At 43.9% G+C, this 22339-nt stretch overlaps 3 protein-coding genes across 3 annotated transcripts; all 3 read right to left on the bottom strand.

Moving 5' to 3' along the window:
- Nucleotides 1–62: 62 nt before the first annotated feature.
- LOC134191878 (uncharacterized) lies at nucleotides 63–18344 on the bottom strand. Its single transcript, XM_062660512.1, has 13 exons — nucleotides 18182–18344; nucleotides 18028–18112; nucleotides 14836–14987; nucleotides 13464–13580; nucleotides 13321–13402; nucleotides 4637–4782; nucleotides 4387–4576; nucleotides 4165–4323; nucleotides 4024–4103; nucleotides 3903–3963; nucleotides 1814–3844; nucleotides 1622–1756; nucleotides 63–444 (listed from the first exon to the last, which is right to left on the bottom strand). Exons 1-13 carry the CDS (start codon nucleotides 18301–18303, stop codon nucleotides 334–336), a joined length of 3471 nt encoding a protein of 1156 aa, XP_062516496.1. The 5' UTR covers nucleotides 18304–18344; the 3' UTR covers nucleotides 63–333.
- Nucleotides 18345–18400: 56 nt separating this feature from the next.
- LOC134192516 (tyrosine-protein kinase FRK-like) lies at nucleotides 18401–19492 on the bottom strand. Its single transcript, XM_062661252.1, has 5 exons — nucleotides 19266–19492; nucleotides 19132–19188; nucleotides 18767–19041; nucleotides 18627–18699; nucleotides 18401–18565 (listed from the first exon to the last, which is right to left on the bottom strand). Exons 1-5 carry the CDS (start codon nucleotides 19419–19421, stop codon nucleotides 18401–18403), a joined length of 726 nt encoding a protein of 241 aa, XP_062517236.1. The 5' UTR covers nucleotides 19422–19492.
- Nucleotides 19493–19638: 146 nt separating this feature from the next.
- On the bottom strand, nucleotides 19639–22059 carry LOC134192266 (RNA-binding protein MEX3B-like). Its single transcript, XM_062660988.1, has 2 exons — nucleotides 21667–22059; nucleotides 19639–21487 (listed from the first exon to the last, which is right to left on the bottom strand). The coding sequence occupies exons 1-2, from the start codon at nucleotides 21917–21919 to the stop codon at nucleotides 20133–20135; spliced, it is 1608 nt and encodes a 535-aa protein (XP_062516972.1). The 5' UTR covers nucleotides 21920–22059; the 3' UTR covers nucleotides 19639–20132.
- Nucleotides 22060–22339: the final 280 nt, after the last annotated feature.

Genomic DNA, 22339 nt, shown 5'->3' with positions numbered 1-22339 from the left:
GTTGGACACACAGGTTTTGGTTTCTACACAACCATCCAACTAACATCAAATACAGACCATAATCACAATTACAAAATAATTCTAAAATTCCATATTTACCTTGTGACAACTAGACAAGTCAATTGCATCAGAACAATTATTACAACATCATAAAAGCAATCGCCCCAACAGTGGGGAACACGGTAAAACATCGAACCAAATGTCCGTCATGAACATGGTAATCGACTATAAGACTAATCAAAACACGTGCAACTCTTGTCATGTAAAAAATAGACCAGATATGGTGCATTTATCTACATAACAAATGCATACAAACACTAGACTGTTCGTACATCACTGTTTCCAAGTGTCCACTATATTCCACGACGTCTGTCTTGTCCCCTTGTGATAGTAATACGTACGACCGTCGGGAGTCAACACGGCCTGCCAACCGGGACCCATCGACTACACACAAGACAAATTAGTCATAATTCACATGCACACACACACACACACACACACACACACACACACACACACAAACAAACAAAATACTATCAATGAGCTACGATTGACTTTTCATGAAGTACCCCTAATCCAGACCTCCCAAGATCCGAACACCTCCCTAGACCGGACACTTTTACCCAGCACATATCAGGTCTTGGCACTCCATGGGTAAGCACTTCGGCAAGAAACTCACTGTCTAGACACTCAATTCTCAAGCCGTCTTAACTATCACATGCCAGTGCGTATGTATGTAACTGTAATACAAAGTACATGTAAATTACAGTGTAATACAAGTGTGCACCCATACTGTATGCAGAAATGGTATGACGTTCAACAAACCTTACATTGGGATTCCAATGATCTATAACATGTACCTTCCAGACATTTCTAGAATGCGAACAGCGGCTGCTCTCACACTGTCCGGATTAGGGAGGTTTGAGTGTACTCAGTAGCTGTTCCGTGATTGAATCATATGACACATTCATGAGCATGAAGGACACACAATATAAGATAAAACATTGGCAGGAATTTGGCAGTTTGCTAAGGAAATTGATGGAAAAGCATATTGGCAGCTATTATTTTGGTGGTTGGACATTGTTGTTGGATAATTGATATATGTACCATATTCCTCACCCACTCGTCACGTGGCCATGTCGTGAAGGAGTTTGCAACTGACTGGTCTCCAACTACTGTATTGACGAAAACTTGGTGTGTCAGCCCCAATGTAACTCGCATGACTCCTACTGCTTCATCGATAGCTTCACGGCCTCGTTTCACGTTTACCCAAAATGCTAGATAGGGTAGGCACATGACGTACTGCCATATTATCATGATCCCTGATGCATGTGGGTGATGACATAACCATGACATCACAACACCCAGTGGCCAAATGGCAGATTCTATATTAGTGCTTGTTGGAAAATCCACCAATATGCCAAAATAAATTCCCCACCCAAATTTCATCTTATAGGGTATACACTCACAAGCATACATAGCCATGCAGACCACAATTTATGTACAATAATCGCTCGGTCACGTGACTCTAATTAGAGAGTCACATTTCAAAGCTCATAACTGAGACAACTGTTTACATCGTCAATTACTCGATAGAATGCAGCAGTTAAATTGTCCTTACCGTTAGAGTGTAATCAGATGTATTGACTGATGCCCACACTTCACTAATATGCCATGTTCTCTGTTTTGTTTCCCCGTTATAATAATATATTCTACCATCAGACCCAGAATTCGACTTCCAGCCCGCAGGCAATGGCTAGAACACATACCGTTGATTTGACCATACAAACAACACCAAACTCCACGTGCTTACTTGTGCCTTTGCTATGCCATGAACTGACGACTGTGAGCGTTGACTACCAGACGATGATCGCGACAACAACGAATCCGATCTTTCCCAAGTGTACTGGTCCGACGACACGGAACTCATCGACTCTCGTCTCGGAGGCGACATCGTTCTTGTTTGGCCCTGGCCGTACGATCCACCCTGCGCATACACACCAGGACTCGAAGCTTGACGCACAAACGTGTTCGCTCTAGTATACCCGACACCCGCAGCAGCTGGTAAATCACGCACACCCGGACTCGGTAGAGGTGAATTTCCCTTCGAACACGCATCTCCTATAGTCCGACGAGGCGACGAAAACAAATCACGTTTAGGCATCTTAGACATCTTTGATGGATCGTCGGTGGCAAACGGTTGAGGTGTAGACGGTGCCGACGAACTCGACGTGCTACCGAGCGACGACGGTCCATCTCGATGATCCTGATCGCGGACTAATTTCGGTGACGTATTCGGAGACGGTGTTCGAGCCGGAGACGCCGGTGGGTACAGAAGAACTCCACCCGTCTCTCCACCATCTAAACTATCTTGCCGCTCATGAGCATACGGTGGTACATTTCGTCTGCCTAACAGAGGAGACGTCTTCTTTGTCACATACCGATAACCAGCCGACGCCAGTGGCACCCGACTCGAAGCCATTCGGACGTAGTTTCCACTATTGATCTCGATCGGTTGTGAGCCGGGAAGAGCCGCCATTCTGACGTAATTCGGATCGTCAGGGACAGGTCCGTGCGCACCTGTTCCGTTCAACAACACTCGATGCATTCGAATGTATTCATCTGAACTCTGTCTGGGATGATGACTAGAGAGCGTCTCACTTCTTCGTACATGATCCATTCTCACATACTCAGAGTTATCATGATGACCACCGGCACACAACGAACTATCAGCCGTGTGAACACGATGTCTCGGCTTCGTTTCTCGATCCACCAATGGCGCCAACGATTCAAAGTCAGATGCATCTTTCCAAGACTTCGTAGGCAACGATGGTGGCAATTCATCAAAATCTGGAGGCGGCGGTGGCGGCGGTGGCAGATCATCCAATGGCACTGAAAGATCGGCTTCACTTGGAATAAATAAATCTTTGGGTGGAGGTGGGAGCTCATCGATATCAGGCAAAGACGACACTTGATCACCACTCGGTTGTAAAAGCTTGTTATTTGATAACGAAGTCGTTTCGTACACGACACTCTCGTCAAGACCTTCCTTTATAAGTTTGTCGTGTACCGAATATCCTCCTCCCTTACGTTGACTAAAAGACCTTTGAAGTTTTACAATTACAGAATCACTACTAGCTGACTTGCTCACCTCCTTGACCTCTAGCATCGCCGTATTATCATTCGTAGACGCATCCGTTGACTTGGTCGAGTCAATATCGACTCCACCGGCCGGCGACGTTGCCACTGACCTCGTGCTATCATCCGTTTCCTCACTAAGCCTTGGCAAAGACGGTAAGCCTTCTACACGTCGAAACTTAACATAGTTGTCCGAACCGGGCGAATGCGACAACGCACTTTCACCGCCTTCGAAAACATCCTCTGGTTCCACCAACGAGATGACGTCCGCTTTACCAATAGGAGTCAGTGCCTTCTCAAATGATGTCACCCATTCCTCTTGTTCTCCGGGCGTGTCCGGCTTCATATGAAACGTACAGTCTCCTAGTACTACATCAATGCCGAACGTAAGGAGACTAGACGTAGACATCTTCTTCTCGTCAAAATCTTTGACTATGTTCGGAGTCACGACTATCACTTTGACACACTTGTTGAAGTCGACGGCGACGACACGTTCGCCTTGTTGAAAGTAGGAAAGATGTTGATCCTTGAGCACAAACCAGTTACGGCCAATCGGCTCAGACGATGACCCTTGCTCTGAGTCTTGACAAGTGACGTTTAGAAAGCCGGACTTTAACACTTCACCGCTGCCAAATTTCTCTAAGATAATCGAAGCCGAATCATGTCTCACTGAATGAATGGCCTCAACCCAGCGATACATGTCGTCCTAAAATACACAAGCTGTGATCAAAGACGTTCACAACCCATACGCATGCAAACTATGCCTTATTGCTGGCATGGAGCCAATACTGATCGCCATTCTCGGTCGTCAGTCGCAACACACTCCTAAACGTTAACCAGCGGATCAGACTCGAGATGTACGTAACAGCAACGTGTATATCTTACTTTTTCTTTACATAATCTGCAGCTGGCTCGACGCAGCCGTTCTTCACGCTCAAGTGTATGAGCGGCTCGCCCTCTTCATCCTGAAAACAAATCTCCCATTCAAACAAAGCAGTGGTAATCACAGAGAGCTACACGTCTTACTTCCTCGTCCTTGTAGAAGAGCATCGTCGATCCATCGAGCACCGTCCAGTAGCGAGTCCAATTCCTAGAAACATTACGTCCCTTCGTGCCTCCCACATTCTCATCAAACTTAATCAGATATCCCCGCGTCTTGTACTGCATTTTAGCCGCATTATCAGACTAACAACCAAACATCGTTTGTCAAACACGCACACTACCCCATCAACATGATCAAAGAATCACCTGTTGTAGATACCCATTGAGGGCATCCAAGAGAGCCTCCGAACTATTACCTACTCGGTTGAACAGAAAGAAACGACCTCGCCGTGTCCATTCTCGTCTAACAATTAACGGTTGTTCCTTGTCTGTTAAATACCGAGACATCGACTTCGTCTCCAATCCTTCAGCATCGAATACTTCAACAAGAGCAAACCTATACGGAAGAAATTGAAGATACCCATGGTGGGAAAGGTAAACAAGCGCTGGTGCTTACATTGACGGAGACGCCTTCTCTTTGTCTATCTTTTTTAGAACCATGGCCAGCACGTCGGATGCTCTTTGCTTTGATTTGACTCTTAGAACAACTTGAGAATAAAATGGTGACACAAGCATCGTGTAAACACATAATAATTTCTCAACCTAAAAATAAGACAGTCTTTAAACAAAGCAATACTGATAATACATCCACCATGGACCCATCCTTTCATTGAGATGCTATTAGTTGTAATTAGGTGACATAAACAGTTACTGTAGGGATAGTAACTAATGTCTACAATACCTTTCTACACCGCAAATGTAACAAACAATGCAGCAATGTTGACCCATGTACATTTAGGGGTCGTTCAATTATTATAATTTCACGCTCACAATTATTTACAATTTCACGCGTGTACAAAGTGCACACTAGATGGGAGGTGGTTATGGCCGCTGTAACCTTTATAAAATGTTGACTGGTAGCAACTGGCTCATGCTAATTTCTCTGTTTTCCATGGCCAGAATTGCATCATGCATTGTTCCTGTGCTAGCCACCCGTATGTACGAGATATGCCAACGTGTACGACCACAGCAGCCTATTGCAGTTTGTCTAGAACAACATCAGCCGTCTATAAAGAGCCCAGCTGTCTCTCCCCAACTTTCTCAATGTTTTCGTCTTTGTCACAAGAACGACCGGAAACTTCGAGCTTCATCGTTCGAGCGGGTCAACTGCAATGGAAGAAGAACTGTAGCAATGCAGAAATTAAAGACCACCCGTCAACACTCTAATAGATGGAACCATGGTCAAGCTATTGAATTGTGCAGTGACAATATTGTGCACACTTTGGGGAGGGGAGAGGCTTTAGAAAAGTGTGGGCTTTGTATGTTCATGAAATTGTCAATAATTTTGGAAAATCACAGTACCGATCATAAGTAAATAAACAGTCAGAGCATGTTTCTACGACAGTATCTGTTGTAGTGCAAAACTTTCTGTTCAGAGAAAACAATAAATGGAACTCAGGCAGAATGAAAAAACACCTTTAAACATTAACCCATAATACTTATAGAAAATCATCCGAGTTGACATCTACAACCAGAGTCCATCCATATCAACAACACAATGGCATCCACCCAGATAACAATGTGTACATACCACATAACTATACTTCAGCTGCAGCACAAACGTCCTTGATTAGTAGCTGTGTATGCCATTGCTTACAGACAATGAGCTATTAGTGTGACCATACCACTAGAAAATTGAAAAATAAACAATGCATCCTATGCAACTTGAAAATCAAATGGCAATGTACTACACTACAGTTATAAACTTGTTCTGTCCTCTAGAAATCAGCAACAACAGCAGTGAGTACGAAAACATACTTCCCAGTATGATTGAGAAGTTGGAAAGTCTGGTTTAAGACTATTAGCTAACAACTGCATCCCACACATTTCATTAGAGTCCATGGGTCAAGTGCTCTAGAGATTAAAAACCATTCACAGACACCTATCTCAATACAAAAATGGGGCAAGAGCACAGATTGCCCAGATTCTGCTTGTTTCCCACACTAAACTCTAGAGGTGAGTGAGTTAACAATGAAACAGCCCTAGACTCAAGGATACTTGAAGATAAGGACAAAAACAAGGCACATGGCCAAAGGTGTGTTCACACTAAACAGCCTTGACTCAATGACACGCTTGAGACCAACAATGGAAACTTATCTTTCAACTAAACCCTGTTCACACTGACTAGGAATGAACACCACTTAAAGGAGCATTCCGGAGATATGCTAATGAAGATCCATACTAACCAAGTTGGGTATCTGGGCAAACCCAACAGATGTATGTTAAGAATATTTAAAAACTTAAATGAAGGGGCCGTTTCAAGAATTTCGTCTGCCAAGTGAAGTGGTTTTTTGCATGCCATCAGATCACGAGCCTTACTGACGCAATCACGTTCCCGAAAATGGTCTCTGTTGTTTCTGTCGCTCCCAAAATGGTGGAAACCGTCGTGCTACTTTCAGACTGTCTAGTTAAAGAAACACTCCAGAGAACTGCACAGCTTTAGTGCGCAGCCGAAATAGCGAGGTCCAATGATCGAGGGAGTTCGCAGAAAGTGTTCCTGCATAGGGGTAAGTGCCTCGTAAACTGTTAGAACAAGATTGACGACAGCGTCCATTGCCTTTAACACCAAAGAATCTCACAAAACACCAATTCTCTCGCATATTGCCGAATGGAAATGTTGAAGTGAAATTGGTTTTCTGAAATCGGTTTCCTTTTTTGCATGTGCAACGTCTGCTTACAGCGTGGTGTCTATAGACAAAAAGAGAATTTAAGGATGAGTGGAAGTACGTTCCTTACTCTTTATTGTAGCAAACGCGACTACAATAAGTGGACTTGAGAATACAAACGAAAATGAAGTACCAAAGTCTCTTGTTCTAATAACGAAATAAGTATCTTCAATGTTAAGTGTGAACACAACTGATTTCAAGAGGACTTTGCTAAGGAATCGTCCATAATTGTTGACATTTACTCAAGTGTACAAAGCGTGTACTCTTTTCTGCATACCTCGTCCCCATCCCCAAAGCATACATAAAAATGTTGGTCTGACGTTCGAAGCTGGCTCTAATGCACCATGATATTACAATAATTAAATAATTAGAAGTCCTTTCAAAGACTAATATGCACATTTCGTCATTCTGGCCAGCAGTCTTCCATTGTCGTTGCGCTTTCTGCAACAGCTTCCTCACGAGACAAAGATGGACTGATAAAGGCATTTTACGAGCAGCACAAGAACTTAGACAGGTCTGTTAGTGTCTACTGCCAAGTACTGTAGCTGCAGTCCCACGCAATGTATGCTTTTCAAACACAAGCAACGAACCCTTAGCGCACGCTACATGCACCATACCCTTGCGACCAATAGTTACAAACGTAGATACAACAGACGTATGCGTAAATGCAATATCCTAACTTCAATATTACTTCCTATCTACATCTGGACCAAAAGAAATCATTCACGTTTTATGCTCCGCCCAAACGCATACAACTACTCTTGCCCCCCTCCCCCAGCGTACGCTTTGTATGGTGAGTAAATGTCGACAATTATGGATGACCCCTAAGTAGGAAATAAAGTTACTTGAGTGTCAGTGCAAACGTACCCTAGGTCCTTGCTTGAAATAAGTATCCTTGATTGAAATAACTTACAAGTATCCAGGGTTCTCGATAGGGATTTTTGGGAGCGTGGCGAGATGGGCAGGTCTACAACACATGCAGTCTGCTCAGTTACATAGTCCAAGTCGCGCAATTGAGCAGATCTTAAGCGAGGTATATTTTACGTTGTAGCTATTACGTGTAACATACATTCAAGTGCCCTGGCAAGGAAATCAACTTCGACCGCCACTCAGCCCTTCCTAGCGATGTTCATAGGTTGCGCGTGCACAAGTTTCATGGACAAAACTACAGAGAGCCTGTCTTAGTCTCCCGTAGTCAGACCATCTCCGCCTACATCCTTCCGACAAGAAATAGTCTGGAGATATGCCTAATTCATTCTTGTTCTGCACTCCCCAAGAATAGTGGGGATAAAGACCTCTTTATAGATAGCAAGAGGGTCTAAGTAGGTGTTACTCAATCACATTCCGCTCATCTTGTGTGTCCTAATTACTAGTCAATTACAATTGTAATTACAATTATAATTAACAATTAACAAAGATGCCTGTGAACGGACGTCCTAATCAAAGAGAAGACATTTGTTCGTCGATCTTGTGGACTTTGAATAGTGCATTGAACACAGTAGCACAATAACGAGACAGAAAAAAAAGGAAGAATTTCGCAGCTCTTTGGTCAAATTCCCACAGTCATGTGCATGATCGAAAGACATTTAGTCCTTCGACACGTCAGACAAGAACACTAAGGCGCTATAGCGGTACTCTGCATTCAAACAACACACTAAAACAAGCATCAACTAAATAAGAGTAGCGGACGGCGAAAGAGCGTCATGACTAAACAAAAGCACACCTCATGCTTACGTCAGACTCACAAGACCACAACAATAGATATAGAAATTAACGTCAAGTGAGACGTCGATCGGTGAAGCACAGCCTCACGAAAAATTTGGCCACAAAATGTACGTCCCTCATGCAACAAGACAGTAGTTCAACGTCTACAGGTCGAAGACAGAATATCTAATCAGCGTATGTTCACAGGCATGACCAACAAGCAATGATCGATCACCTACTTATAGACCTCCTGCTATCTATACAGGCCTTTATCCCCATGATTCGTGGGGAACACAGAACAAGAATTGTATAGGCATATCCCCAGACTATTTCTTGCCGGAAGGATGTAGGCGGAGATGGTCTGGCTACGCGAGACTAATACCCTGTTTACACAAGCACGCATAGCGAGCCAAGCCAGCTCGTGCCAGCCCAGTATTCCAGCCTGTGTTTATGCGACACACTCCTTAGAAGGAATCCAATGTGTGTCACTAACGTGCATTAGTTCCTTGAGCTTGACATAGCTCGCGTTAGCTCACGTTTGCAACAGACAGAAGCCAAGCTGCTCGCGTTTTTTTCTCTATGGCTTTACAACAGTCATATCAAGAATGCGTAGAACATATATACGAGACGTCGTAGGTCTATCGCCACGCGACTGTTGCGCACATGCAGCAACAGAGTTCAGCAACAGAGTTCAAACACTAAACTTCTTGCTCATCTTGGTCGCTCCCTAACTGAGTCTTCGTCTCGCTCCACGCTATTTGTGCCATTTTCGTGCAAAAGTATGACGTGTCAAAAAGGGATCTGGCTACACGAGACTACCAAATGAGCATGCGTGGCCCGTTTTCCAGCACGCTATGAGTTTACACAATGTATTTGACCCGAGCCAGCCCGGGGCTGGCACGCGCTGGCCTGGCTAGAAATACCGAGCCGAGCTGGCACGGCTCGGCCTGCGTTTACAAGACGATTACAAACCAAGCTGACCCGGGTCAGCAAGGGCTGGCCTGCTTACAAGTGCTCATGTAAACAAGGTATAAGTCTGTCTAGTCAGGCGTCGATTGACGTGCAAGGACATTTGCAAGAAGCCATGACTAGTCTAGAGTAGATTCTAGGTGCTACACTTCTCGGGACATCGTCACAAGAGGAGTGCTTTCCGTGTCACGGGATGAGCATCCGGGACTACCAATAACAGCACATTCGGGACTGCAATCACCACAAGCTGGAGCTAGGCTATTATACTGCGTTCTTTTGTAAGAGCCTGGATACGTGGCTAATGTCACCTTTACTAAGTAATATCGTATTGTGTTTCAGTACCATAGTATGGAATTCTCATATATTCCCTAGCTGTCAAACTTTGAACTCCTATCTACCATTTGTAAGCGTGGCCAGGCTGACACACTGTAGCAAGAGCCGAGTATCCTTGATAGAAATAACTGAGTATCCTTGATTGAAATAAGTATCCTTCATTGAAATAAAGTATCTTTGTTTGAAATAAGTACCATATTTCTTCGAATAATGGTCGCCCTTGAATAGAAGCCGCAGCTGAAAAGACTTGTTGAAAATAGAGGCCACCCTTAATTGAAGCCACACTAGTCTGCAAAGTTACTGGCCACTCCAATATCACATGCTTTGATGCTTCTGCGTCGATCTCATCATACTACACACACCAGTTGATCAATAATAATTATAGCATTTACAGCTTAGTCTGCCTCCGTTGGCACCATCAAAAGTGTCCGATTATGTCAATAGAAAGTAATGTGACGTTAAAGAAACACTCCGCCATTTAGCGATACGCCCATGCAAACTTGATTGCATAGCTACGCAATCAAGATAGAAGGTTGGTCTGAACTACAGGCAAAGCTGGATATAAGAGCGCTAGATATTAGCAGCAAAGAGCCTGAAACAAAGCGCATACGATGGTCATGTGAGAAACATTCCGTCAACGCGTGCTAACACTAGGAGCCTCGCTACCATCAAAATGCTACAAGACACTCGCGAGACGTTAAGAAAATGTGCTCGTGGGTTATGCAACGGGCATGGCTACACATGCAAGATTGAAGGAACCAACTGCACTGCATTTATGCGCTTGCACTTATCACGTGACCTAATTATTGCTTACCACGTGATCATCATATGCACTCTGTTTTCACGCTTATATGTAGCGTTCATAAGTTCAAACCTGGTTTTGTGTAAAATGTAACCTATTTGGTGCATTCGACCTGAGGAAAGATGACAAGTTGATTTACACCCAACCCTAACTCTGCTTCAACAAGATTGCAAAATCGCTCCCATACGTTTTCCTTATTTGTAACAGTGACTACGCTCTGATATCCAGCTTTGCCTGTAGTTCAGCCCAACCTTCCAACTTCATTGCGTATAGTATGCAATCAAGTTTGCGGGGGCGTAGCACTACACGACGGAATGTACCTTTAAAGGGTAACTGCAACGCAAAAATCAAAAATTCATTTATGTTGGAAATTGATAGTTCTAGTTGCATACATGACAAGAAAAAGTTTTAGATTTTTAAGTTAAGTCTTCGCTGAGATATAGCAGGTCAAAGTTGCTTCCGGTTCTTCAACTTCCGGTAACGCGTTATAACGAGCGTGGTGTAGTGTGACGTCACTAAGGGGAGATGCGTGTGCATCTGTATAGTCAGCGGCCAGTAAAATTGACTAAAACTTCCTATCCAAGGCAACACTGCTAGGGTGGAGGCGACGGCAGCAACAGCAAGTCTTCTGAAGAGCCCTCTGGAGGTTTTTACGTGATAATAACATTCCGTCATCACATGAATCGCAGGATAAAGAAGATCTTCTGGTAGCCATTAATAAGTATACGTAGTGAGCAGACCACACAAATTTGAGTTCAGCGACAATGCCTCAGAAGCTTTCATATCGCCTGCTGCCTTGGAAGTGGACGAGGAAGAGAACAGGCTACCTGATAGCCTGTCATCATCACAAGTAGAAGTAGGAGTTAGCAACATAATCGATGCACATTCGGGTAAGTAAACAACATACACAGGTTTCAGCTGCGGTCGTTGTGAGATGATGGATACGTACTCGTGTGGAGTGCGTGTGCTGTCAAAACGTATTTGAGGCTGTCTCAAATAATGACACGATAATAATGTCAAATACTAGCAACAATAGTGGCGCAGTGTACTGCTGAGTTCATTCAAAACTCTAGTGCTGTACGTGAGAAAGAGAATAAAATGAGTTGAAGTAGGTACGTTGAATTCACGTTGACACAAGGTTTGACTTCACTGTACAGTATACTGTAACACATACAACTGCATTTACTACACATAAGGATCAAGAGGCGAGTCATCTAGAGACATCAAGAATCTGACCTCCCCTAGCCATTTGCAGTACTTTTAGTCCTGCACGAGAGTCTTCCTTACCGTCCCGCTTCTCAATTACGGCTCTCCTTTTCTTTTGCAAAGGTTCTAGAGTGCTGTGACCTTGAAGTGTGGAGGCAGGTAGATGAAAAATGGTGCCTCAATTTCGCTCTTCTACAACCCAGACCAAGCTCTTGAATAGACCTGGCTGTACATATCTCGAAGCAATCAGGCTAAAAGCGGCTACTGCAGACTCCTGTCCACTCAGTAAGATGCGTTGCACTCAGTCGCAGTCACCCGGACGACACAAACGTCTCTGCAATTGTCCTCCCTATTTACGATTCCCAATCTTTTCTTAGCATGGGGATCTTCAGAAATCGAAACACGATTGCGTATGACTTGCGCGAAATTGGTGCATCCTGCAGCCACGCAACACCGAACCATTCTTTCGCCGCAAATTCCTTTGTTTACAATACACGCTAGCGTGGAGTCTCACCTCAGTGAGGTCACACTACACCACGCCCTTTATAACGCGTTACGGGAAGTTAAAGAACCGGAAGCAACTTTGAGGTGCTATATCTCAGCGAAGACTTAACTTAAAAATCTAAAACTATTTTTCCTGTCATGTATGCAACTAGAACTATCAATTTCCAACATAAAAGAACTTTTGATTTTTGTGTTGCAGTTACCCTTTAAAGTACCAACATGTCACTGTAAAGTGGAGACTCAAAAATAGAGGCTGCCCTCAAATACAAGCCGCCCTCAAATACAAGCCACTCTCAAATACAAGCCGCCCTCAAATACAAGCCACCCTCGTTTAGAGGCCGCAGTTCCATAACCTTGTTAAAATTAGAGCACAGCCACTATTAGAAGAAATACGATATCCTTGACTGAAATAACTTATAAGTATCCTTGAGGTAGTGTGAATACAGTTGAGTTTCAAGAAGACTTCCTAAGTAGGAAATAAGGGTACTTGATCATCAATGTGAACAGGGCTTCCTGTGCTACTATTACAATATATAGTACAGTATACTATCCAATACATAAAAACAAATATCCTCCAGTCGAAATTTCCACAACAACCTTGAACTGTTTTGCCAGGGTGTTTCAAATCCTAGAAAAAGCCCTAGATCTAGAACATGCCCACACGTGTACACACAAACAACTGGTCTGGTCGCCTTTCATCTAAACACCAACAACCTTACCTCGATAACAACAATCACGTTGGCCAACCAATCACACACATACACAGCCACCACACAAACACAGCCACACACATACACAGCCACACACATACAGAGCCACACAAAAAGAAAAATCCCCCACAATTTCCACCGCCCACATCTACACTATTCACAATCTAAAGCAACAATCCTTGCTCACCTTGACTGAAGCCATAGATCCTCTCGACTTTGCCCTAGTCTTCCTTAATGTCAAGCCAGAATTCCGCCTTGACCGGTCATCACTAACAAACGTTTCACTCGATTAGCATTAAATTTCAATTAAATAACAAAATGAATACTTACAATGATGGAGACGGTGACACACTACCCGACACAAAATCTTGCCCTTCTGTTAGTGAAGAAATCGAGTCCGAGGATTCGACGCTCAGCTGCGATAAATTGAACTTTGGTCGCATAGTCCTACACACAACACCACACATCACAAACACAAACACTACAACTACGGATTCTAACAGTACACTACACGACATCATTAAACCTCTATTCAGTTACACGCTCTAGAATACCACAGTCTCATCATTCTAGAATCCCAGTCGCATGCTACTGTACCAGTAAGTTTCAATCGAGGCCCAAATGTCGTCGTTAAATTTATGCCATTTGTTCGGGTATTGGGAATACGCCAATAATTTATTTAATAAGTGTAAGAAACGATAGCTACTGTCACTTCACCGACAAGCCAGACACTTCAGTACCAGACATCTCAAATGCATATAAACAACTGGTTCTGACGTGGATACCATATTTGTAAGGATTTCGTTACACAAGACTATAAATACATAATATCTGTCTTAATAACAATGTTGGGCAAGCCGACGATTAAATTATCTGTCAACAAAACAACGCTGCTGCATTGTGTTATTGTTAAATCTACATATACATTGTCACTCAGTTTTGTCACTATTCAACCTGTAATGTTTCACTCATCTTCATATGCACGCACCACACTCACCATGCACTTTTGTTGTTGCTTCTGGAACTAGAACATACTAAGCAACTCCTAATAACGTCACCGATGAAGCTTATAAACTGCTGTTTATCCACCAGAACCAACTGACTGAATGCACTCATACATATTATGTCTACAACGGAACAGTCCGTTATTAAATCCAAATATCGGATAACCTACCAGTGGTGCTTTAAAGAGGCACACTCATGCTGGCGCATGCATACTTCATAGCGTTTGAATTAGGTGAAATAATCCAAGAAATCTTGGGCAATCTAATTCACACTGAAGGCAAACCTGACCAAGTCTTTCTATAGCCTGAATTAGAAGGCTCAAGATGTTGCAGTAAGATGTTGCGTTAAACCGTGTCTAGTAGATATGCCTTAGATATACATACACTTCTCGAAATTTTTCCATCCAAAATCTCTGTTCTGCAAAATTGAGATTGATATACTGCAATTTTGGTTAATTAAATTCAAAAAGCCTTGCAGTAGTTTTGTCTATTGACCATTGTGATTGAGTAACCTATGAACAGCATTAGGAAGAGCTAACCGAAGGTCAAAAATTGATTTTCATGTCAGGGTCCCTTTAGCTTAATTCACTTTCTCTAACAATTCTGTCAAGAAATGGTCTCTGTGCTGTCTTCATAAATTTGTGCAAATATGAAATAAATTCATTGATATAAATGTTATGTCATGTAGTATTACTTACTCAGCTCTATCGGCCTTAAAAGTGAGTAGACTTTGACTGATTTCTGTGACAGTCGGCCTCGCTTTTGGCTTGCCGTTCCAGCACTTCATCATAATCTCATAAAATCTATCAAGACAATCGCCAGGCTGCTCCAGACGATATCCTTCTAATACCTGAAATAGAACATGACAGTCCACCATTCAGTGTGAAACAAAATCGTAATGAGAGTACTGTGATTAAGTTAATTAAGTCAAACTTCTAGACCAAACATGACCTTAGACTCATCTGTTATGCTTTAGTATTGTCGTAAATAAAAGCTGTGCTTATATTTCTGTATAAGCTGAATTGGAATTCAAGCTAATATTCAAGACAGGCTTACAGGCCATTTGAACACACTAAGATATAGACATGACAACCATAAAAAGCAAGATTCGTTAAGACATTTAGACATGACTACAATGACATGCCAGTTTCAAGTGCGTCAGCTGAATCTTTGTCATCATCGTCGATGTCATTGAATGCTGCACGCACACGCCGATACATGCACACGTGCACAAGAGAGAGAGAGAAAGAGCGTGCTGCATCTTCAACAAAAGACAAGCTCCTAAATGCAACTGGCTTGTACGTAGCATGAGGTCTTTGATTTTTGGCTTGTATTCGAGGTCGGCATTTATTTGCGACAATACAGTACATTTGTAGTAATAACTAGCTGAGATATGTGGAATTTTCCATGGTTGCTCTGCATATTATACAACTGTATATACAGTGTTGTGTACTACAGAATGACAATTTCCCTGACTGACACTGGTGGGTGGCATTGGCCCATTATTCTAAGATAGTAAATAATTAAGGTCAAACATTGGGTTAAGTAACCTCAAGTCCTCATAGGATTATCATACCCACAAAATGTTCACAGTGATAGTACAAAAAAAAGGAAAGCTTAAGAGTATTGAAAATTCAGAATAACTAATAATACATAAACTGAACATAACCAGTCAACCAGTCTCAACAACCTAGAAACACAATATTTACAGAAACCCATAGCAGACCCACACCTACATGTATTACTAAGATATCGAGCAACTGGTACAGCTTCATGCAAATAACCCTGAGAAAATACCAGACTGACCTAGCCCATTTGTATAGTATAGTAAATAAAACCTCTATTCCTAATAATGCAATACTAGAATTTTAAAAACTTTTTCCCTGAAAAAAGAAACAGATGTACGGATTGTATAAAAAGTAATAGAAACAAGATCTACAGATAATATGAACCAAAGCCAGACATCATTAGTGAATCCTTCCAACCCCAAATAGTAAAATGTAGGAGATGTGGGATTGGAAGGATTCACTAATGATGTCTGGCTTTGGTTCATATTATCTATAGATCTTGTTTCTATTACTTTTTATATAATTCCTACATCTGTTTCTTTTTTCAGGGAAAAAGTTTTTAAAATTCTAGTTTGGTAAGTTTTCAGGGAATTAATTAAACAAAGATTTTACAGCCTAACAAAAATACACATTTTCTAAACTATACTTGGTCTTCGTGTATAGTCTCATATCTCGAGCATGTGAAGCTTAGGTTTATAGTGTACTTGCAAATATTTTAAAAGCTATGCAGTGTTTATGTATAGGTGGTTTGAATCAGGTGTTACGTTTAAATGCAATAATACCACTACTAAGTATGAAGCTGTGTTCTACTTGCTTCAGAGCTACAAGCATACGTGCATGTAGTTGTGTGTGTGTCTGTGTGTGTGTGTGTGTGTGTGTGTGTGTGTGTGTGTGTGTGTGTGTGTAGATTGGAGAAGGAATTTATGCAGATGATTAGCTGTTAGGTCTCCTGGTTGTCTACAACAATTTCTAGATGCATTCTTGCATAATTTTAAAATTTGTGTCTGGTGGGGTATGAGCATTAGCATATAAACAACTAAAGTTCTTGGTGTGGGCAACAAAGCAAGCTCGCATTTCCATTGATGGTCATGCATCACGTTACAGAATGTTGATGAGTTTGCTAGCCAGACCACTTAATTGAAAACGCAAGATTCAGTTAGATAGACTTGTCCCTAGTATAAGAATCGAGATGCTAGCTTCAGCAGCGTCACCTTTTTCTTCGTCATCGTTGTTGGCCAGGTGTCATTGAACTTACACGCACATGCCGACATTTGCGCACGTGCACGTGACCGAACGTGCACGTGACCGAACGTGCACGTGACCGAACGTGTGCGTACGCGCGTGCCGAGTGCAGTCGAATTAATTTGCTTTTGCCATAATTCAAATGCTTGAAGGCGTTGGTGTTCCAACTATGGCAAGAAGAGGTATATCGCGTCTTCGATTGCGATGACATTTACTGTCACTTCTAATTAATTAATTACGTGCACTTCTTGCATTTGCTCGTGCGATTCAAGAGTGCGATTATTTGCCTAACTGTAGGCTTTCAGGTTTTTCAACCACGAAACTGTAGGCTTTCAGGTTTTTCAACCACGAAACGTGTCGAATTCTTGTCACCTTGTTGTACACGTGTACCCTAAAAGCTTGTGATTGGCTGCCTGGTTATTGTTTGTTAACAATGGCTTACAACAATTGCGGTTGAACGTCAGTAGGGTAGCAGGTTCAAATCCATTCTAGAAATCTTTGTTCTTAGATGTTTCTTTTTTCTATCATCAAAAGAATACAGGTCGACTTATTCTACATCGTTTCCCAAAGTTTTAGCTTTAGATATGCCATAGTCAAGGAGTTATGCGTGACGAAGGAGAAGAAGAAGAAGAAGAAGAAGAAGAAGAAAGAAGACAAAATCCAACGAAAACTCCGAAATTGACGAGCGATTTTCTCCTTCTGAAGACAATCTGCGATCAATTCAGTAGTCAAGCGTAGTTGAACTTGTAAGGTTTTCTATCTGTCGTTTTCAAGATATTTAACCGCATTTTAAAGTGATTTCTGAATGTCTAAAATATGACCACGCCCACACAACATGGTCAATCCCTATAAGACAAACAGGATGCACACCTGTTTATCCTTACTACCCCAGTAGGTGATAACTAACAGAAAGCTGCTTCTAATAATATTTTGCATGAAAATCATAGGGGTGGACAAAAACCCCAACAACAGAAACTGACATTACCCTGACCAAGAACGTCATTTCAGGATGATATAAATCATTATTCACATGAACACAACTTTCAATTCAATGTATATGGCCAGTCTGAGATCACTTACTTTCTGTTTTGTCTCCTTGTTAGTGAACTGAGCGTATGGCACAGCTCCAGCTGTAACAAATTCATAGAAAGTGACACCAAAACTCCTACAACAAGAAAACCATGAACACCCCATCTACAGACTGAAACTCAGTATCATGTACAAACAAGCTCACCAGACATCAGAGTGTTTTGACAATAACCCATGAGTGAACACCTCAGGTGCAGTCCACCTGGTTGGAAACACGCCCGGCTGTAAGGCAGCATTACATTCAGCTGTCTGATCAAATCGAGCCATTCCAAAGTCGGATATCTTCAATACATTATGAAAGTCAACAAGAACGTAAACTCGAGTTAAGGAACGTTTAGAATAATTCAAGAAAAACTGAAACGTTTCACAAACAAGTGGATATGTTCCTGGCTGCTATATCGCAGTGAAGAATGTTGATATGATGAAGGTATTCTAAGCCGGCAGCAACTTGAGTAATATCATCTAAATGCTGTCTCTCTCCCAGTGCTCCCTCTCTCAGTAAGTCGAGATAACAGCACCTCATCAAATCCTACAATAACGACAATTCCATATTTCTACCGTCTCCACTCTAATGACTCCTGTCAATTTACCAGAACCAAATAGGAAGGCTCGACGAAGAGACACACTGCGCGTAATGATAGAACGTTCGTGTGTTTACATTGTCTGAAACACAATGCATCCCTGCTGTCGTCGGAGAGTCACACGATACAAATACAACAAGACGTCTCACCTCATTATATTCGCCTCTCTCTTGAACTGGTCCACGGCGTAGTCCTCGCACTTGGGTCTTAACGTCTTGATAGCTACTGGCTCTAAATCCCAGCTTCCACGATAAACCTCGCCAAACTTTCCTTTCCCGACACGTTCGTTGAACGTCAACCAACCGGTTGGTATCTCCCAGGCACTCAGCTCGTTATACCGTCTCCGATACTGAAAAATACATCGAATCGCCTCGACGAGCGCTTTCAGAGCGTCGCCCTCCATCGCGCACACCAAAAAATCTCCCTAGAAATAGCCAGTCATTCATCTCCCGGAAGTCGGGAACCGCCCATCCACAACAACGTTCCAAAGTGAAAGAATATGTTGCCTTCTCACCTGTTCCTGGAATCCGACCTCACGGAGAACATCTTCGGCACCGCTCTGACCGAGAAGCTGAGACACAAGCGACACGTTTTACTGCGTATATAAGAGGAGGTAAAACGAAACCGCACCAGCACGAGCTTGCTTACCTTAGATTCGCGACGAATACGGCGGTATTTCTCGTCGTCCGGATTGGAAATGATGTTGTGTAGTATCTTGAGTAGCACGAACGACGTCTGTAGGAAGACCTCAAGCTTGACGTTCGACTCTAGTTGAGCGAGAGCGCGCTGCAGGCTCTGCGCCATGTTCTCGCCGCTCCGAATTGAAGGCTGGAGAGCGACTCCTAGCAACTGACGCCGACACGTGGAGACGCAGAGTGGAAATCGTTTGTTGTGTCACGTGACCGCCTACGGGTACGCAATCCATTCATTCCGGCGGGAAACGATCGCGTGAGGGTACTACATCATCAACACCTCCTGTATCGGTCCGGATCTTAGAGGCACACACACACCAGGCACCGAGTAGATACAACAAGTAAATGTATTGCTCATAACCCCTGCTCCAAGTCAAGACTAGATAACATGACATTGGAACAGTCATAAAAAACCAGCTGGTCTTGGGTTAGCTCTCACATAAGTCCAACAAATAAAATTTATCTAGAAAAACTAAAGTCAAGATTGCACAAACTATACCACTAACATTTCCATTATAATAGTGGATCTGGCAGACTGCTGATAATTAGGAAACCAATGCTCTGGCTATAAAATATATCAATTCATATTGGCATGTCTCTGATTCTAGAATGAGGAACTTCTGGTTAGGCCATCAAAATACCACCAGGTCTGGGTGCTAGACATCTACAAGACTGCAGAGATGAGGATATTATGCGATTTGATTAGCTTACTCAAAATAGATGCTGAAACATGTAGGGGGGATAAAGATTAAATGTGCTCCGGGGATGATCGCAGTCGACAACTCCCATCCATAAAGTGAGCCACTCTAGTGTGAAGAAATAATCAGTTCTGATGAATTCGAAGGACCGAGATGACATCCTTCATGCACATTGGACACTTCTGGTGATCGTCCATGATGTCTGCGGCGCACTCCATGCACCACAGGTTGTGACCGCACGGAACGAGAGCAGCGACGACTTCCCTGGTGGAACACTGAGCACATTCCTTCGCCTTGTTCTCCGTTGGAGACTGAGATTGACGCGACGAGCCCTCGCTTGACGAACTAACACTCCCGTTCTGCTGTAGGATAGCTGTACCGTTACTTTTCGTGCTCATCCCAGACGACACAGAATTCAATCCCGGTATGTCCGGTGTCGACCCAATCGGACCCAGATTCATGGTCGGACTGGTGAGTGGAAGCGTACTGAGTCCGTAGGGCTCGCTCACGGTGCGTCCGAATGCACCTCTCCCTTGCAACGGTTTACCCAACGTCATCGGACGCATCGCATCATCAAACACAAGTCCACGCCTGGGTGGCTGAAAGGCACTCGCCTCGCTTCGATAATGTCCACCAAAACTCCCTCTCTGATATGACCAGATCGACCCACTCTGACGTGATGAGTTCTGACGCGGTGGCACCGCCATCGGATCCATCCCTTGATCAAACACGTGACTTCCGGGCCCAAACGTATCATCATCCTGACTTCCGGTCTTAGGAAACTGGAACTGGGTGAAGGCTTGAACGCCACTGGGCGACAAGGATCGATACATCCCGTCTCCTCCACGCGGCGGCACCGCCGCCACAAACTGGTTCGCTCGATTCATCTGCGCCTCGCGCAGCGTCGAGTAATGATGCGCGGCCGACGTATAGATCGGATCGGCAACGATCGAGCCATTGATATCTCCCGTTGGAGACAAAGGATAGTCAGCATCGTCCGACGAGCCGTCGACTGAGCCCCCAGTGCGCAGCGCAATGTAACTTTCTATTTCTCGCTTCGCGATCTCCACGTTTTCGGGCGTGCCCGTCACCTCGAAGCACGGCTCTCGATCTCGAGACGGCGTTATGATATACGTGTTGGTCAACTGTTGAATCCGTTTGACTGTCGCTCCTTTCGGACCAACCACGAGCCCGACGACTCGATACGGCACTCGCACTCGGATAGTAATATGGTTGTCTCCGCCGAACGGCGTTGGAGGCTGAACGGCGACTCCCGGTGACGTGATCGGAGGCGACTGCGACGCAGACGCTTTCCTGCTTGCACGGATCTGTGAGAAATGCTCGGCGGCCGCCAGAATCTCGCGTTTCGCCATTGCCACGTCCTCGCGACGACCGGTGACGACGAAGAAGGGTTCCTCGCCTCGAACGGGCGTCTTGATGTACGTGTTCGTCTTCGCTCGCAGCGCCTTGATCTTGCATCCTGTTACGACAAATAGAATTCGGTTGAAGGAGAAGCAGGAAGCGTGACAATTAGTAACAAGAGGCGGACGAACCACTTGACACATGTAACCCATTACAAACAACAGAGATACAATGTGGCAACGCGAACTCGCTAGACGGACACATACAACAGTGTGTGATTACAATTACAACTCCGACCTTGTCTGCCAACGATCTCCGCCACGTGCTCCGAGCTCGGCACAGGAACGCGTTCTGTCGTATTGTTCGACTTGTAGCGCGACGCACCGCGTCCCTCGTCGAACGCGCCTCCGTCGGCGAATCCGGGTTCGTGGTTGTTCACGTTCAGTCTCGACAACTCGAGTGCTAGCTGCAGAGCCATTCCATCCTCAAGCGTGCCGATTCCTTTCTCCATTGGTACGCCGTTACGGTGGGTTGAGACAAGCGAGATCATTTGGTAAGGAACACGAGACACCCTACTCCAGCGAGACCATAGATGTGAGTAGCACACCGACGCTGAGGTCTCACCCGCAACTCAAACTGTGGGCTCGCGTCATTTACCTTTATCAGCACTGAATATCGAATGTAAATTTGGAGGCAGGTCTTCGGTCTGATTGGAGGATACGGCACGTGTTTCTTTCGGTAGGCAGTAACACGTCAATCATAATTAGATAATGGCTGGCGCCAAATAGAATCCCAGAACACGCCTACTAAGGAAAGTTGCAAAACAATGAGGTCATTTGTCGCGTTCGTGGGCACATAATGTTGAGGCTTTGTTCGGGAGCGCTACGCCCGGCATTCTTCTATTAGAACGCTCGAGTTCCAGCGCATTCGGTTGGTTTCTACACGAGAGGCGGGGGATATTTCGCGAGGC

This window comes from Corticium candelabrum, chromosome 16 (genome assembly GCF_963422355.1).
Source record: "Corticium candelabrum chromosome 16, ooCorCand1.1, whole genome shotgun sequence".
Taxonomy (NCBI): Eukaryota; Metazoa; Porifera; class Homoscleromorpha; order Homosclerophorida; family Plakinidae; genus Corticium; species Corticium candelabrum.
Note: the sequence above shows the minus strand (reverse complement) of the source record. Positions and strands in the feature narration are given on the sequence as shown.

Excerpts from the sequence above, each read along its gene's own strand:
- LOC134191878 (XM_062660512.1), bottom strand. The coding sequence starts at position 18,303 with ATGGCTCGATTTGATCAGACAGCTGAATGTAATGCTGCCTTACAGCCG. Across the intron at positions 13,403-13,463 it reads GTGTCACCGTCTCCATCATT|TGATGACCGGTCAAGGCGGA; the intron begins GTAAGTATTCAT and ends AACGTTTGTTAG. Across the intron at positions 4,783-13,320 it reads GATCTATGGCTTCAGTCAAG|GTTGAGAAATTATTATGTGT; the intron begins GTGAGCAAGGAT and ends TCTTATTTTTAG.
- LOC134192266 (XM_062660988.1), bottom strand. The coding sequence starts at position 21,919 with ATGATCTCGCTTGTCTCAACCCACCGTAACGGCGTACCAATGGAGAAA. Across the intron at positions 21,488-21,666 it reads GGAGATCGTTGGCAGACAAG|GATGCAAGATCAAGGCGCTG; the intron begins GTCGGAGTTGTA and ends TTGTCGTAACAG.
- LOC134192516 (XM_062661252.1), bottom strand. The coding sequence starts at position 19,421 with ATGGCGCAGAGCCTGCAGCGCGCTCTCGCTCAACTAGAGTCGAACGTC. Across the intron at positions 19,189-19,265 it reads GTATTCGTCGCGAATCTAAG|CTTCTCGGTCAGAGCGGTGC; the intron begins GTAAGCAAGCTC and ends CTTGTGTCTCAG. Across the intron at positions 18,700-18,766 it reads AGAGAGGCGAATATAATGAG|ACAATGTAAACACACGAACG; the intron begins GTGAGACGTCTT and ends ATTGTGTTTCAG.